The following is an 18120-nucleotide window of genomic DNA, read 5'->3' as shown; positions in this document are numbered from 1 at the left end:
TGTATCACGTGATTTGGAGGCGCATAACCACGGTGAAGGGTTGAAGTGGTAGCTAAAGTAGCATGCTTCGCATAAAAAATGCATTTAATGCACTGTTATTTCTTGCAGTATTGGTGTAACGTGTACAGTACTATTAGTTATTGTGCACATCAAGACATACACAATAAATATGGCCTACGAACGTGAATTCCGCTTCTCACAGTCAAACGGTCCACGCATGAAATCACCTTCACTTCCCCATAAATGGAGCTCACACTACAAGACTTTCTCCCTTCTGTACAAAGTTGTGGATGTTGGGAAAACGGAGCATTGCAAAAATAAAATATTTTGCATCCTTCCTAAATTTCGTGAACACCAGTAGCAAAAGTAATTGCTGCGCACCAGAGAGAGAGAGGGCAGCCGGGAAATACACTTAACAGAACACATGCAACAAAGGGGAAACGGAACAATAACATTTTTGACGCAATGCAAATCATGTCGTTCACAACCTTACGCAAATACAAAATAGCTCCTATGGTTAATAATATTATAAATACCAACTACCCCTTACCGCTTGGTGCATTCAGTATTCCCATCCGCAACACTAGACAAGCCAGTAATGGCAATTTTAATCTTCATGTTTGCCATAATGCGTACGGAGAAAGACGAATAGAATTTACAGGAGCGAAAATTTGGAACTCGTTGCCAATTGAAATAAAGCAAGCTAGGAATTTCAAACTGACATGCAAGAAACATTTTTTGGGAATCGAAGCAAGGCTACAAAGTTAGTTTTTTTTCAGTGTGTTTGTGATTGCTGACCTATATGTTATTTTGTATTGGGCCGCTGACTAGCCTCATTGGCTATCGGTCCAAATATCTCTGTATAAATTTTGTTTGCGTTACTCAATAAAGACTTCTTGATTCTTGAAGAAAGAAGTCTAGTATGGTAATGGAAAAAAAATTGGTCGCATTCAAGTAAACCTGATCAGGTGACAAAGGTTGACATCCATACCTCTGTATTCGTCAGACAGGGGTATGGATGGTGCATTAACATATAGTACACCTTTCTCGTGTAAACCATGTCTCTTGTAGATTTGACGGCCGAGTTGGCCACTGTATTTGTTAACAATGGCAATTTTTTTTACTTAGAATAATGACATCTCTTTGGACGTCCACTAGCTCTCATTTGCGTCATTCCTTGTGCTATTACTAAGTACTAGCTCCTTCAATACGGTTTATTGGGGTTTAACGTCCCAAAGCGACTAAGGCTACGAGGGACGCCGTAGTGGAGGGCTCCGGAAATTTCGACCACCTGGGGTTCTTTAACGTGCACTGGCATCGCACAGCACATGCGGCCTCTAGAATTTCGCCTCCATCGAAATTCGACCTCTGGGCTCCTTCAATGCAGTCAATCATCTAATTTGCATCAGTACCTCATCATGTTACTAACGATTAATGATGGCAATCAATAGATTTTTCAAATGATGAGTTGACAATGCGGGTTATCAGGCATGCCGTAGTGGATGCCCCCAAATAATTTTTCGTCCCCAGATGCTCTTTTACATAAGGTAAAGACACTGGTACACACGATTTTTTATTTTACGTCTGTAGAAATATGGCTAGTACAACTGTGACCAAACCTAAAAGCTCACGTTTGGCAGGTTTTAGTACTGAGCTGCATTCTGAGCTGCTGGGGCACTTCATTACTACTATATTATCTTATTGGTCACTAGTATACTAGCATTCAAAAACTAAAACCGGTAAACAAGCTAGAAAAAATGAGAAGCAGCACAGAGGCTTTGCAAAAGAGAGGTGTCTCCCCTGCTTTTCAAAGCGAAGCGAAGGATGTACAAGTATGCGGAGTACGAATCATTCAAGACCAAGGAATAGATCAGTGAGCCGCGTTCGTCATGTCACTAGTATGCGCACTCTCACCGAGCAGCTTGGGGTAATCCTGTGCTGACAGCCATGGCGTCAGAAACTTGACGTGGGCCAACGGGTCAGCACGAATCAGGGACAGGTAGTGCTCCTTCTGGGGTCCCTTGCCTGCAAAGCACGTCCATCAGACAAACAAAAGAACAGAAACAACTAACAGCAAACATCGGACTCTCTCTTGTCAAAAGGCTTGGCTCAGGCCAAACTCTAAATGAATGAACAGATTAAACCAGCTTTCCTACCTGGCAAGCAGTTGACTACAACCTCTATTTGTATTAAATCCGCAGCATTTATAACGGGCGCAAGGGACAAATTGAACTTGGGCTTCTTGTTTCGTTTTGAAGAACCACGTTGCGCTATAAAAAAGACAGCCACAGGAAAAAGCCAAGGAGACAGAAAGAGCGCAAACTATCAACTGAGTTTATTTGTGTGAAAGTGCCTTATACAGTCAGAATCACAGCAAAAGAACAAGGGGAATGAGAGAGGGGGGTACAGCCAATCAACTCCTGGTCAACAACAGGTGCGCAGAAAATAGTTTTCCTTATTATACAGTTTGACAGAAGTGTCGCTTACACATTTATCACCGTTTTCTTTTATGTGATAGGCCTCCAAAAGCTCCCGCGCTGTTTTATTTTTACTTCTTCCTAGAATTTTAATCTGTTTAAGCAGAGGCTCGCATCCACTGCAAGCAAGGCAATGAGCAGGCAAGTTTGCTCCTTCTTTATTCCGAATGGATCGGGCATGTTCCCCTGCGCGTTCATTCACGCATCGGCCTGTTTGGCCCACGTAGGCGCCTCCACACTTGAGTGGGATTTCATACACTACTCCAGTGGCACATTTCACATACTTTTCGGCATGTTTTATGTCGCATCCGCTGCCTCTAGCTCCTTGGTTCCCGGTTCTCGCGCACAAGGCTGCGAGTTTCCGTGGGGCAGAAAAAACAACAGGGACGCCATGTTGTTTTTTCTGCCCCACGGAAACTCGCAGCCTTGTGCGCGAGAACCGGGAACCAAGGAGCTAGAGGCAGCGGATGCGACATAAAACATGCCGAAAAGTATGTGAAATGTGCCACTGGAGTAGTGTATGAAATCCCACTCAAGTGTGGAGGCGCCTACGTGGGCCAAACAGGCCGATGCGTGAATGAACGCGCAGGGGAACATGCCCGATCCATTCGGAATAAAGAAGGAGCAAACTTGCCTGCTCATTGCCTTGCTTGCAGTGGATGCGAGCCTCTGCTTAAACAGATTAAAATTCTAGGAAGAAGTAAAAATAAAACAGCGCGGGAGCTTTTGGAGGCCTACCACATAAAAGAAAACGGTGATAAATGTGTAAGTGACACTTCTGTCAAACTGTATAATAAGGAAAACTATTTTCTGCGCACCTGTTGTTGACCAGGAGTTGATTGGCTGTACCCCCCTCTCTCATTCCCCTTGTTCTTTTGCTGTGATTCTGACTATATAAAGCACTTTCACACAAATAAACTCAGTTGATAGTTTGCGCTCTTTCTGTCTCCTTGGCTTTTTCCTGTGGCTGTCTTTTTTTATAGCGCAACGTGGTTCTTCAAAGCAATGCACCAACTCGCCCAACAAGAAGTTCTTCTAAACTTCTTGTTTCGCATGACCTGGGGCAAAATCTGACCGAAGTGTAGCTTACTAGAGAGCCTGGTCTGGGGCTGTGTTCCTCAGGCCTGTCATGTGTCGAGTGCACCCTGTGTAATGTGCACTGCTGCTTTGCTATGACTAGCGTTCTATGATTGTGACAGACTTATGACAGATCACATCGATTATGACAGACTACAAAGCAACACTAACAGAACCTATCATGCATAAATATGCTTAACAGTCAATACAGCCCACCAACACAATTAAATAACAAAAGAAATGAAGCTGTGCAAAGCTTGCAAAATTAAGTACAGCAATTATGTGGGGCACGAGAAGAATGCGTGACGACTACACACGCCGACGATCCAAAGTTGAGGCTCCTACAGTGCCATGAATGAATGAATTAAATAAATAAACAGACAAACAAATAAACAACAAACATTTACTCTTAACTGACGCACTCTAACGCCGCACCTGTACAGTGCTTGTGAACTCGAGTGCGACAATAAACGGCACGTAGCCTGGGATATTATCAACATACATGAAAGAGAGAAGCTACTATCGATAACATTAAGGGGGGACACTACCCTAAACAGTGAACTTTTGAACCACTTGCTCGATTTCATTGAAACTTGTGGGGCTAGTTTATATTACTGCTGGGACCATCTCTGCCAAATTTAATTGTTATAGAATAAGTATGAAGCACGTTATGCAACCTTTGTGCCAAGGATGACTATGCTTGCTTAGGAAAACTATTGTTTGAAAAATAAGTGTAATTTTTCTATTTTTTTGTGTTATGTGGCATTGGGAATGTCCAGAGCACACAACTGTGGAATTATTTTGCTTAGTTCTCCTATATTTTGAAAGAATGATACCATATAAAGAATGACTCTGGATTTTCATTTTGCATCAGTTTTTTTAAAGGCATTTTTTAGTGTGCAGAAAGGGAAAAAATGACAAACTGAGCACACAGTTGTGTTCCTCATAAAATTTTGCTCTAGAAAACCTGCTACAATACTAATATTATCAAGTAATATTGGAATGATAGTTTTTCTAAGCTGAAAGTTTACTGAAGAAACAGGAGATGAAAAAAATAGACTTACCGTATTTACCCAATTCCAACGCGCCCCCGATTCCAACGCGCACCCAATTTACGGCACCAAAAAAAAAAAAAATTTTTCAAGCCCCGATTCTAACGCGCGCCCGATATTGGTAACAATAAAAAAAAAAAAACTACAAGCCCCGCTTCTAACGTGCATGTGACTTCCACGAATGAAAATAATTTGCAACCGTTTTTATATTTTAAGGGGAGATGCGGGTGAAAAAACCGCGATTTTTTTCGATAAAGTCGATTTTGTATTTTCTTGCGTTTTGTATTCCCCCAAGCCTCTTCTTTTATGTGTAAAAAAATCAAAGCCGATAATCAATGGGAAGTTAGTAAAAAATACAATTAAAGCACTCGCGGTGGCTCGCGAAAGTGCGAATTTGACCGAATTTCGGGAACGCGGCATTTCGCTCCACGGCGTCGCCCGCTCTTGAATATTCGCGGGGAAGTAGGCCTACCCATCGTCTACGAGAAGCCACTTCGGCAGCGGCGCATTCTTGATAAAAATACGAAAAAAAAGATCGTTTCCCGCCCGAGTCGAGCGTCGCGACTGGCCCTTCAAATCACGTGGTACGATCGGAGCCGTTCCATTGGCTACGAGCATTCCACCGCACGGTCGGGCGCAGACGCTCTTTCTTCGTTCTGCCGCCACCGAGACGTGAACCAACGCTTCTGCCCGGGTTTTTCTCCTATCTCCGCTATGGATGTGACTGAGAAACGAGATTTTTGCTCACGCAATTTCCTGACAAAGCATCAGTATAAAGGAAGACGCCCCAAGCGCAAGCGGAGAGCTCCGGTTACGGGAGGTTCGTCTGCTGCTAGGCGTAACTGCGGCAACGGCGATGCTTCTTGCGGAGCATCGATGACTTCGTCAGTGCGTCTGAGCGAAAGATAAAGATCTTCGACTGTAAAAACGGGCGCGGGAGCGCTGTTATCTGTGAGATCGGCATGATGCACGACGTCGTCAGCGGCGCGGCGTGCCCCGCCTGCGGACGATGTAATCTCTGTCAGAGAGTCGGCCGCAAAACAGAAAGGAGTCTCATCGTTTTTGGAACTTTACCGCCGAAATGACGCGTTTCCGATAACCGTTGTTTCATCAACATATTCTTCGATCCGCGTATCTTGATCGTGCAACGGCAGTGATGAGGCGTCCGCCCGCGGCAGTGCACGGGATACCGTCGCCGTGAACGCGGTCCGTGGTCGCTGAGCACGCGACCAATGACAAGCGCCACACCGGTTGAAAACGGCTCCTGCGACGCAGAAAACGACGAGCAAACGTGCTCCCATGTTTCCAGCAGTTAGTGAGCTGCCACATCGTATAATGGCGATGACGATGGGCAGCTATGGGGCAGTTTCGGTTTGCACTCGAATCCAACGCGCATGCGATTTTGAGACGTATTTTCCCCGAAAAAAGGTGCGCGTTGGAATTGGGTAAATACGGTATATGTTTGAAAATCATCCCATTTTATTTTAAGCACGACAATATTCAAGCCAAGCCCCCAGCCAAATAATAAAAATTGGCAGTTGGTCCCAGCAGTGATATTTGCAAGTTTCAATGAAATCAAGCAAGCGGTTCAAAGTTCACTCTCTAGGGTAGTGCCCCCCCTTAAAGTGAACGGTTGCATTTAGGTGCCGCTTCAGGGCAGAGCTATGACCAGTTCCGTGAAAGGCATGGGTAAGTGGTCTTGTGGGATGCATTTCTTTGAAGGAACCGCTACCTGCTTTAATTCACTGGCTGAAACATGGTTACCAGCGCTAAAAAGACACAAGGCACAGCGAAAAGATACTGACGGGACACACGGCATAAGCTATCAAAGCACAACTGCCAACACACAGGAGCTAATGGGAGAAACACCGGAAGCAACTCGTCTAAGCTTCACAGGCTTGACAACAGGGGGTGTAGCCATCAGTATACACACAGTGTATAGAGGCTGATGTAGGCAGTGTTCTGGTTCAGGTACACCCAACGTCAAAACTATATAGTCCAAGAGTTTTGCTTGCGAGGCCTGCAACATGCCTCGTTATTAGGGGTGTGCAAATATCAAATTTTTCGAATACGAATCGAATACGAATACTTGGTTCCGAATATCGAATCGAATATCGAATAATCAAGGACAGATGTATTTAACCACTACAAAACATTATTTGAGCACCCAAGAACATCACAGTTCAACTATCAGTGATGAAATGAACACAAAAGATGTGTGTGGCTGCACAAAAATATCAAAGTCTCGAACATTACTCATAGAAGAGTGGAAATATCAGAGAAGATGGCTAGTACACAGCATAAGTACAAAAGCGCGTTGCTGGGATGAACATAAAAGGTTTTCGTGAAGGAAAACCGGCTGCTCCACACGGTCAGGCAGAAGTAGCTAGTTCCCTTCTAGCCGAAGCGACTTCTCCAGCCAAAAAAATGCCTTCTCACTTGGCACTGAACTGGCACGTATTGCGAGGTACTTCGTGCACAGCTCTGACTATACCAGCTTCGCAGGAATAGCCACAAAGAAGCTCACCAGCATAGTCAGCTACTGCATGGCCCAACGTTACGCATTGCTCTGGGCGCCGCTATATTGTTACGTCTCTTTTGATAGGACTTGCGGACTGAAATGAACGCCTGTGCTCGCAATAGAATATTCGGCTGGGTACTAATATCGCGTCGGATCGAATATTCGAAACACGAATACTTGGATTTCGAATCGAATTCGAATACTAAAAATTTACTATTCCAATTATATTTGAAAATTTCGAATATTCGCACACCCCTACTCGTTATACATCCTCAGCGACGTAACCTCTCGAAAGAGGAATGGCCTCGCGTCCTCAATTCTCCCAAGGTTTGAACTGCTCGACGTGTAAGGGAGCCATGCTAAACAGCTCAGAAGCAAACCCCTTGGGCTGTATACTTTTGACGGAGGCTGTACTTTAATAACAAGCCCCTGAAAACTGCAGAAATGGTCAGCTTCGACATACAACTTCTACAACTTTACACCTGCAGGATTACAACAAATGGAGAATCATTTGACAAAAACCCGTAAGAGCATTCACGGCTTACGACAAAATTATGCCGAATTGCAATTTCCTGAGAAGCGTAGTTTACAGTTTTAGTATCTGCTCTCGCCATGAAGGTATCACAACAAAAATAGAACTGCAATTTCTCAGGGCTCACACCTGTTGTTGATTAAAAACAAACAAAAAAAATGTGTGGTCGAAACAAAAATTCCTCTCTTCCGTCAGCCACTAAAGTTTAACGTTTTCTTTTAGGCACAAAACCATCACGAAATTTCGTTCACCATGGTGTAACAATTGCTAGATAACATTTTTTTTTCCGCACTCCTATGAAAGTTCGTGCTCAGCTTGAGCGATGGGTTTCTCTTGACACATGCCAGCAAGCACACACAATGACACGAACGCCAATGGAGATAATGAATGCACAGAAGGCTCACCAGTGATGACACAGAACAGCTCTGGGAGGGCACTGTCTCCCTGTTCCTTGCGGGCACTGTACTCTGTGGGGAACAAAAAAAAAAACATGTCCACCCTTCACTCGCAACCCACTGTATATATAGTACTTGGCGCTTCTCAGCTTACTGAATGCCATGTCTAAAAGGTACTATATATAAAACCAGTGCCACACTTGGAAAATGAGGCGCAATGATGAGATGCAATGCTCGTTTTGCCCAGCTTGTTTCACACAAAAACAGAAACAAAGAATGGAATGTAACTATCAAGAGTTTAACCATCGAATGGGGAGGGGGGGTGGCAGAGTCAAATGGCGAGATGGACCAATCACTTCACATCTCACCGTTCACCATTTGTGCTTGTCAGCTTAAGCAAGCACCATGCCAAAGTGCCATCTTGAGTGATGTCACAGTAAAAAATGTGACATAGCCACCGCATCTAAACTTCATAGTGCTCTAAGTGCCCTCAGTGATGAGGAAAACAGCTTTGGAACTGCTAAATGAAAATGACACCCCCTCCACCACAACTATTTTATTCAGGATGGCGTAAGAACTTGCTATAACAGCAAGGAGAGGCAGGACCTATTATATTAGAAGGTACGGTGTGCACAGGTAAAGTGTACTGTGCTAAATCCCAGCAGTTATGACACTGACTATTTGTTCGCTGTTCTAATACAGTCACACAGGTCTACTAAAACCACAACAAAGCTGCAAGGCAAAGCACATCGCATTTACCTTCGTCATCTCCTTGCTTTGCCTGGCCTAATAAAATTCTGTTTAGATGCTGAGCTTACCCCAAGGATTCATGTCTAATGAACTACTTTACAACGTAATATCAACTGCACAAAAACATAAGAACGTAAAAAGGTGCACTTAATGGGTTCCTGCAGCCCTTGCAGTTTTCTCTATTTAGAGCCTTTCCCTTCAAGGGACAGTTTCGGACGAGTCGCAAGGCAGAACTAGGTGCTTTTCATGGCGTCAACATCAGAACACTTTTATGACACAGGTACTTGAGCGTGCATTCTACCGTACTTTCTGGCAAGAATGCTATCTGACTCTGGCATATTACTGCTGTGACCACCAACGATGAAACACAGTAGCTGGCTAATGAGACAAATAAATTGCAAGGGAGGGTTGGAATCCTGTTTGCGTAACAAGTTGCCACTGGTTGCCTTGGTGCCCACTGGATTATTCACAGCATGGTTCATGGCCAGTAATGAGGAATGTGGTGCAATACAGTGAGCCAAAATGCAGGTTGGCTCGGTTTCGAAGAGAAATGTAAACATGTGCATGCACACAAGAGCACACACACAGACACATGCGTGTACATAGCCACACACCCACCTTTCAACGCTTCCAGAAGCACTGAAAAATCTTCGTCCTCTGCAAAATATCGAAACAGGTATCAATGAATGAACCCACCAAATGCAGTGGCAAGAAACAGAAAAAAAAAAAACCAGCGTCGTGAAAAATATTCCGAGAGAAAGAAAGAAGGGAGGATTACCGTATTTTCGCGATTCTAAGCACCCCCGAATCTAAGCACCCCCCCTATTTTCTGAAAAAAATTTCTGAAAAAAAAACTTCGCATGCGAATCTAAGCACCCCCTTTTTTGCGCGGAAGAGAGCGTTGCCGAGGCCGCCAAGTGCACTTGCTCTCTTTTTCGCCTGTGCAGTCGGAGTCCCGAGGAGGCACGGCCTGCACGTTGTTGTTGTGACTGAGAGAAGGATGAAAAGGAAATTGCACAGGCCTGCCTACTGGCTCCAGCCGAGCCACCACTGCTGCCAAGTGCAGATAGAGGAGAGTTAAAAGATGAGAGGAAAGATAAAGAGAAAAGATAAGACGCGGCCTCGCAGCAACAACTGCGTCCCCCGGAGCGGACGCTGCTGAAAAAACGGATAAGCGGGCGAGGCCGTGCTCGCCGAAGCGAGGACAGCGGCGTCCACGGCGCTTTTTGTGTTGCTGCATTCCGACACTACAAGACAGATGGCGGCACAGAACTGTCTGCAGCTATTTTTCTTTTGAATCTAAGCACCCCCTCTCAATTTGGGCATTGCGATCGTGAAAAAAAGGGGGTGCTTAGAATCGAGTAAATACGGTAGTTGCTACCAACACTGTGAGGAAAAACCTTCCCAGAGAAAACAACAGATTCCAGTAGTACCACGCATTAGTTAAACCCTCGTGACTCAAGATGTCAGTCCTCTGAAAGCATAAAGTCTTACATGGAGTCAGCATAGAGTGAGGAGCTCTTTTTCACTTTCAAACTTGAAAAAGAAGCACCACTTCTGCGTAAGAATGCTCAGCGAAACATTTATGCGTGCCTCGCCTGCACATTTCTTGCCCCTCAAACAATAATCCAACTCCACGTGGAAGCTGAGAAGCTTTCTAAAGAGTGTAAGACAGGATGTTTGCTGCACATCATGAGGTGAAATATCATCCCTCTTCTGCCACCTTTAGGTTTGATAGTGCGCAGAAGATATGGATGGTGAGTGGTCACACCAACAGCAAAAAGCAAACAAAAATTATAAGCAATGCTCACTATGCCTGTTGGAGCCTTTGCACAGGCAATACAGTGCATTTGCACACACAAAAGAAATTTTTTTTTTTGTTAATTCTCTGAGCTATATGTGGGTGTTGTCACAGCACTGCTGATTATGTCTTTACACCTGCCTTCCCCCCCCCCCCCCCCCCTTTTTTATATCAGCAGATATCTCAGTCAATTCCCTTCCAAACTATCTTCCCAACAGCGATGCCCCTGTAACACTGTACAAACATCACTACGAACGATGAATGGTGGAAACGACAAGCTCTGACAATGACGGACTAAGAAGAATCACTGCACTCGCGGACAACTTTCTGTAACACTGCAGTCAAGCACGGAGGACCGAAGTGCAAGTGTCATTCCATGGCAGAACACAGTCCCGAAGACAATGATGACAAGCCCAGCAAGTATACACAAACGATTCTTTCCCTCTTTCGCGCTCAACAAGAGCCTGCAAGCCACCCCTCGCAACCATAGGATCAGGCGGCAGGGGAAAAAATGGCTGCAGTTCAACGTGGCTTCAACCTAGTTATACGAGAGAAAGCTCTGCTAAGCATGGTCTCCACTCCCTCAAATTAAATGTTAAAAGCCAAATGTAAAGGTCAGGTGCCCAGTGGTCATAGTCATATGGCCACCTGGTCATACTACCATAGCTAGGGCCATACCACCAGGCAGTCAAGTTTGGTTTGACCTTGTGAGGCATTGAAGGTCATTGTCACATCCACATTGAAACCGGAAGTTGCACCCCGAGCAATACAGCTGTCGCTTTAAAAGTAATTTAACATCTAAAATTGCCTGCATTTCCGGAAATCGGCAAAAAACTGCATTCAACTGCGGCAGAACTTTTCGTCCAGGCGAGCAAAGAAGCCAGTGTGATAGACTGCGCCATCCGGCGAGCGGTGTTAATTTCAAGGAGCAGACGACAGCACATCCGAAGAAACCGCACGAGGTGCGCATTCCCGCCCCAAGCCGTGACATCGGTTGCCTCACCGCTCGCCAGATGGCGCAGCCTGTCAAAGTGGCTTCTTTGCTCGCCTGGACGAAAAGGTCTGCCGCATCCGAATGCAGTTTTTCGCCGATTCCTGAAAATACAGGCAAGTTTAGATGTTAAATTACTTATCGAAAGACGAAAACCATCATAAGCTACCTTGTAGTCGACGTTTGAGCCCACATAGTTCAGTAGTTTGCGCAGGGGAATTTTTTCTAACACGGACAGATAAATACAGAACTGGCGGTAGAACAAGAAATTTGCTACCACTCTGTAGCAGCGAAAGTGTCTGCTACAAGAGACCCAGTAGCGAAAATAAACTGAGGAGGGTGCCAGGCACTTGACGGAGTAGGCAGCACGTTTGTTGGAGTTGTGTGTTGTGTTACCTACAAAGTGCAACAAACTCGACTAACTATACTGAACCAACTTCCTTCTTGCTTATGTTAACTGATTATGGGTTTTTTTCCCACCCAGCCACATGGGCAAGCCATCCACTCAGCTCAGACAGCGGTTTCGGAGCTCAAACCCCAGATAAAAACAAACTTTCATAGACTTCAATGGCTTGCGGTAGCTCAAGAGCTTTCGTGTGCAATAGTAAAGCCGCATTTATATAGCAGTAGATGTCAATTCCAATGACATTTCTTTTTCAATTTCCCCTCGAAGGACTCCTCCGTACATTTAAGCCTAATGTAGTTGCTAGTTAAAGCTATGAATGAATTGGTGAATTCAGGATTGCAGAGCCACATCTGCTAGATGTCCTGATCAGCTCAGTTGTAGTGCTTGGTCGGCAGAAAGGTAGGACCATAGAATTAAAGACACGGAACAAAATTCTGGAAATTTGAGCAAGCTGGACAGCTTTTCTGTCTAGCCGAACAGTCAAGGTCGTCAGATGGATGTTAAAGGGACACTGAGGACAAATGAATTAGCCCTGCATTGATAGATTTCACAATTCCAATAAAGTAAAGGTAACTTTGGGTATAAATGGTTTAGTTTGTTCTGGTTCAGTTTATGGGGGTTTAACGTCACAAAGTTACTGAGGCTGTGAGGGACGACGTAGTGGAGGGCTCCGGAAATTTCGACCACCTGGGGTTCTTTAACGTGCACTGACATCGCACAGTACACGGGCCTCAAGAATTTCTCCTCCATCAAAATGTGACTGCCGCGGCCGGGATTGAACCCGCATGTTTCGAATCAGCAGCCGAGCACCATAACTACTAAGCCACCACGGCAGCTCCACTATAAATGGAGCAGTTATAAGCTAGAAAAGACAAAAAATAAATAAACAGGTATTGCTGCCACAGCCCATTTTCACAAGAAAACTGCAATCACATCCATATTAGTGTTTTAATTGAGGATCACTGAATCTAGGCGACACGGCCATTCATTTTCAAATGGCTCTCACAGACTGTTTTTCATCACTGATGTCCCTAGTGTGAATCAAGTGATGGAAAGAAATGTCCCATTTTTCAAATCCAATTTTCCCGACAGTAAATTCATCTTCTCCTGCCAAACAATTATCGACATACCCAGAGAGAGCCACAGATTAGAATTTCACAAAGATGAAAATTTGCGTATGGTAGCCCTCAGTTTCCCTTTAACTGTAATCAGTACCCATGTTTCAAGCAGACTGCGTCAAGCAGTGAAGCTAGAACCAAAGGGGAGACGCAGCAAACCTGTCCAACTGGTGCTGCTGACAATAAGTGCCGGCCGATCAGGTCTCAGTACCACCGTGTCCGAGTTGGGCTCGGCTTGGGTGAACAGGTTGCTTTTGCCAGGCTCGTCCCCTTCTCTACCGGCGAGCTCCGAGTATTCCTTGGACAGACGCTGGAACAGGGTGTGACGCTCATCAACGTCAATCGGCTGAAAGGTCGACGGCGGCTTGTCGTAGAGGACATCTGCTCTGATGAACGAATCAAAAGACAGGACATGTACTTTGAGAAATCCTCTTGAGATGCTCTTGATCACAAATCTGAGAAAAAATACAGCTAACATCTTGCTGCAATGGGCTGGACGTTAATTGAAATTCCCTGTTTAAAAAACAGTACTAGGGTGGAATGGAAGGAAAGGTGTTGGACATCTTGTTAGGTCCAGTGGCTTTGCATTTATAGCCTTAGGGGGCAAACTAAATCAGCAGTGTAGTGTACACAGTGCAAAATTAAGCAAAGGCTACATAGACACTGTGACTGAAAGAATTAACCCTTTGAAGGTTTTTGCCGTATATGTACGGCGGCGGTTTTCTGTCCCGCAAGGTTTTTGCCGTACGGGTACGGTTTCGATCTTCCGTTTTAAATTTTGCGCCAAAAGAACAATGCGTGCTCACTGGGGGCTGCTGCCACCTCTTAGGACTTACAAGAAGTGTTTGAATTTTGTGCTGCCTTCTTACGGAGATAAGCAGAACTTATGTCTAGCTTTAGCGCGGCGGCACAGACTGCGGCAACACCCCTTTTGTAGTTTTGGTTTCGCCGCGTGATCGCAACGGAGTCGTGCGAAATTTGAGTTTTCTTTTTGTCAGCACTATCTTGCAGGGGCTGCCGAAGTTGATTTCTATCTTTATTGGCGCTGCTCTTAGCTTGCTTATCACCGTTGCTCGCGAGGTATTCTCGCCCTCTGTGGCAACGCGTCTACGCGGTTTTGATTCCGCCGCGGGATCGCAACGGAGTCGCGCGAAACGTGTTTTCTCTTTTTGGGCACTCTCTTGCAGAGGCGGCGGAAGTTGATTTCTATGTTTATTGGTGCTGCTCTTAGCTTGTTTATCACCGTCGCTCGTGAAATTCTATTGAACATTTTCCAGTTGTGAGTGTGACGCTGTCACCAAAGTACTGTTCCTAATTTTTTTTTTACTAGGTATTTATTCTCGATTATATACATTTTGTAGATTCAAGATCCGCAGTAAAGTAATTTGACCACCTGGGAAAGTTTTCTTCACAATAATTCGACCCTCAAAGGGTTAAGCATTGACTAGCAGCACATACAAATATGCACAGAGTCAGCAAGTGGGTCAAGACTGTCAACTCATTTCCCTTTCCTTTGCCCACACATCTACGAATCTATCACCATTCCTGTTTGGACTGCAAGGGACATCGTGAATCAATCCGATCCATCAACACCAAGATCACCAACTGAACAAACCACTTGATAAGTGACCCAGAACTCAAGTAGAACTCCTCCAAAAAGAATGACTGAGCAGGTAAAGACATTGCACCCAGTACCTGGTTATATTTCCGGTAAAACCTTTTTAGTGTCACATCACAAGTTTCTTTTAAATGAAAGCATCATGTATTCATAACTTAGAAGAGTGCATGCTGCAGCTATTCTCCGAAGGCTCTGTTCTGCTAGCACATTGAGTTGCGTTAAGTATGCACCATAGTGGCTGCATTTTAAATTGAATTTAATTTCAGAGCCTATATGGTACACACAAAATTGCACATGGGCCGATATTGTCATGGGAAGTTGAGAAGCTCGCAGAAACTGGGGAAGGAAGCAGGTGCAGAACAAATTAGTCAGCCCACATGACAATATAATGAACAGAACTGATAGCTACTGGTCTATTAGTGTACAAGGATAGATGCTGCATAGCGAAGCAGAATTAGTACTCAGGGGCGACAAGAGGAAATTAGCTGAATAAATGTGCACAAGACAGAAGTTGCAATGAACTTGACTCAGCTCATGACGACACAGCAAGCACACACATTTCTGCCACGGCAACAAAGGCTGCTATGGGGGAGGACGTTCATTTAAGAGGCACTACACAGCGCCTCCTACATAGCCGGCAACGCTGCGGAGGCTGCAGAAATAGTGCACCCGCACAACCACAATACTACACCATATATCATTTGTTCCTCTCGAAGCCTTGGTGTTTTGGGTGGAAACAGAGTGATTTCCCCTACGAGCCGATACCACCACATGTAATTCTTACTTCTCGAAATCTCTATGAGCCGCGGGATGAAAATGTGGCGCAAGGGGTGAAACAAAGTCCAGGTGATGCCAGTCACGGAACTTGATATTTGTCGAAATGAAATATGTCTGTGTTCACTTCGGTTGTATGGTGAACCACTCTTCAGGAACAGACTTAGCTTGCATGAACAAGTGTGCCAGCTTTGGCAGTATTCACTGCTATGTATGAAACAGAGTATAGCACTTGCACGGTCCAGAAATGTGTCAGCACTTATGCAGTCCTGGTGACACAGCTAACTAGAAGGAAACATTAAAACGAAGCTTTAGCTCTCACTGCGCATTCTTTTCTTCGGTGTTCAACGGCTTTTGTTGCCGTGGACATTAAGAAAATGACAACTGGCCTGACCTTCCGACTAAGTCACTGTGCAGTTACTGCAATTCTAAATAGCACACTACTGATGATATTACATAACAGCATTGGCAAAGCAAAATGTAGCATCTACTGCAAGGATTTGTTCAAGCCAAAGAACAGAGAAACTCACTGCACTCCCCAGTTGGACTTCAGGTCCTCCTGCATAGCTTGCGACACGCAGAACGCACTGGCCGCCTTCCTGCCAAATGTCTTCTCGCACCTGCAGACAACCATGGAAATGCCATTCGTTAAGAAAAAAAAAGAAGAGATATGCCTCCCTCCCGTAAAAAAAAAAAAAGCAACTTTTAATGCCTAAACGTGTTCTGCAGTGACCAGCTCTAGTGCCATTTGAGCACAGTATAAGAGGACATAGTAGTTAGACACACACAGTTGGACATGGACTTCATTCTGTCACGATAGTAGGACGCATGCCTGCAAGTCAGGGCAAAAGAAGGCAGCCAAAGCAACACATTTCTGATGCAGCCCTAATGCATAATAGACACAGTGCAGAGAAAAAGAAAAAAGAAACAAAAGTATGCAGCTTCACAGGGTTAAAAATTCAGGGGGGCACTTTGTTGACTTAAAGTGGGGTGAGGCAAAGGCCTTAAGCGCGGTGTTGCTGCTTGTGTCACTGATGCGTGGTTACGATGTTCAGCTTCCCCTCTAATAGTGGAACGCCATTGCCCATTCAGCTCTACAACTTGCTTATTGGTAAACTGGTTTTTGAGGAAAGGACAGTATCTGTCTCCCATATCTCAGTGGACACCTGAACCTCATTGCAAGGGAAGGCAGGAAGATGGGAGTGACTGAAAACATTTGTTCATTCCAAACCATCCAGCTGGTATGGCGGAGTGGTTAGTGCTGGTCTCGAGTGGTTACTGCGGGTCTCGCACTCCGCAGACCCTGGTTCCATTTCCCAACTCGACCAATTTCCTACCTGGTTTTATTTGTTTATTTACTGTACTTGCAACATCACTACACAATCCCTTTAATTGGTTGCATGGTCACTAGCCAAAGTACAATTGGCCCCGTTTGGAATCCATGCACTGTGACCTCACGACCATTTCGACCAATTGAAAAGTGTGGCATTTCTGTCGACACAACTCCTGCTTCCAACGATGAGGCATTAAAGGCTTCCACCTTAATAAATGCCCTCGTACTATCAATAACCATTCAGTCATTGTGTCTACTTTGTCTTGACCCCGCAGGGGGGTGCCACAGGTTACCGAGACTTTGAGCACAGCTGGACAATCAACTTCAGCCGTGACTGGAAGCTCAAGAGCAGAGCCAGAAACCTTGTCCACAAACTAATGGCTAGAGGAGTAGCAGCAGCAGCAGCATGGTAATTTTGAGTGGTAAAGTGGCTGTTGCATAAAAAATTATAGTTCAGTGTGTTTTGCATTAGACCAAAGACAAAAAAATACACCGTGGCTGCTGGAAAGAAGCAGAAAAAATTAGCACTTTACACCTGCTCTGAACCACCCTGCTGCTGTTCCTCGAGTTGCTAGTTCTGCTTGTTTCCAGTAGATGGCAGCATAGCTGTACACAGCAAGCCAAGGCTACCTTTTCAGTAGGTTGGTGACAGGTGACAACTATTTTCTACTAGGTACTTCACAGGCTAAGCAGGTACAACATTTGTCAAAAATATAGAGTGCACAGCATTTGCTTCTGGGTCACGCAGTGTGGTTAATTTCGCACTTTCATTATTTTACATTTCTTGAAGGTAGGAGGAACTCTTTTCTTAACTCCTACGAAGGAGCACAAAACTCGACACATGGCTGCAAACAAACTCCACAGGCTGCACACTTTTCCCAAAGTCTGTACTAATGTCAAATGTGTTCCCTCATGAGACAAGCCCCAACCCATTATCTCCCTGAAAAATATGAATGCAAAGTCTTCACAAGTCTAGAAGGAATAGAAGCTTAGCATTGATAGACAGACGTCTAAGCGTTCAATGCACGGTACGACGACAAGGCATTCACATAATGCCGCAACAGAGACATATTCTGGTCTCTGCCTGGCCCAAAACTATTTGCCAAGCCATCCATGACTGTTTTTTTTTGTCTGGCTGTGGACTTGGCTACCCGCTCTCAATGGACATACCCAACCAGCACAGGTAATCGGCCCAACATTGGAAATACATTGGCAAATGCTGGCCCATTTCCCACCTATCTATTTCCAATATTGGGCCGGTTACACGAGCTGGTT

General features: G+C 44.9%; 1 protein-coding gene across 3 annotated transcripts in view; it reads right to left on the bottom strand.

Annotated features, from left to right (window-relative positions):
- Positions 1–18120, bottom strand: part of Alg1 (ALG1, chitobiosyldiphosphodolichol beta-mannosyltransferase) — a 68355-nt gene that overhangs the window by 8242 nt on the left and 41993 nt on the right. For all 3 annotated transcript variants that reach the window (XM_089587149.1, XM_089587150.1, XM_089587151.1), the window contains 5 exons: positions 16043–16132; positions 13280–13506; positions 9423–9461; positions 8064–8126; positions 1915–2025 (listed from right to left, as the gene is read on the bottom strand). In XM_089587149.1, the coding sequence (XP_089443275.1) occupies positions 1915–2025; positions 8064–8126; positions 9423–9461; positions 13280–13506; positions 16043–16132 (530 nt within the window). The remainder of the gene's footprint in view (positions 1–1914; positions 2026–8063; positions 8127–9422; positions 9462–13279; positions 13507–16042; positions 16133–18120) is intronic.

The sequence above is a fragment of the Amblyomma mixtum genome, chromosome 4 (genome assembly GCF_055824585.1).
Source record: "Amblyomma mixtum isolate Tamu chromosome 4, ASM5582458v1, whole genome shotgun sequence".
NCBI classification, from domain to species: domain Eukaryota; kingdom Metazoa; phylum Arthropoda; class Arachnida; order Ixodida; family Ixodidae; genus Amblyomma; species Amblyomma mixtum.
This window is presented reverse-complemented; position numbering and strand designations above follow the sequence as displayed.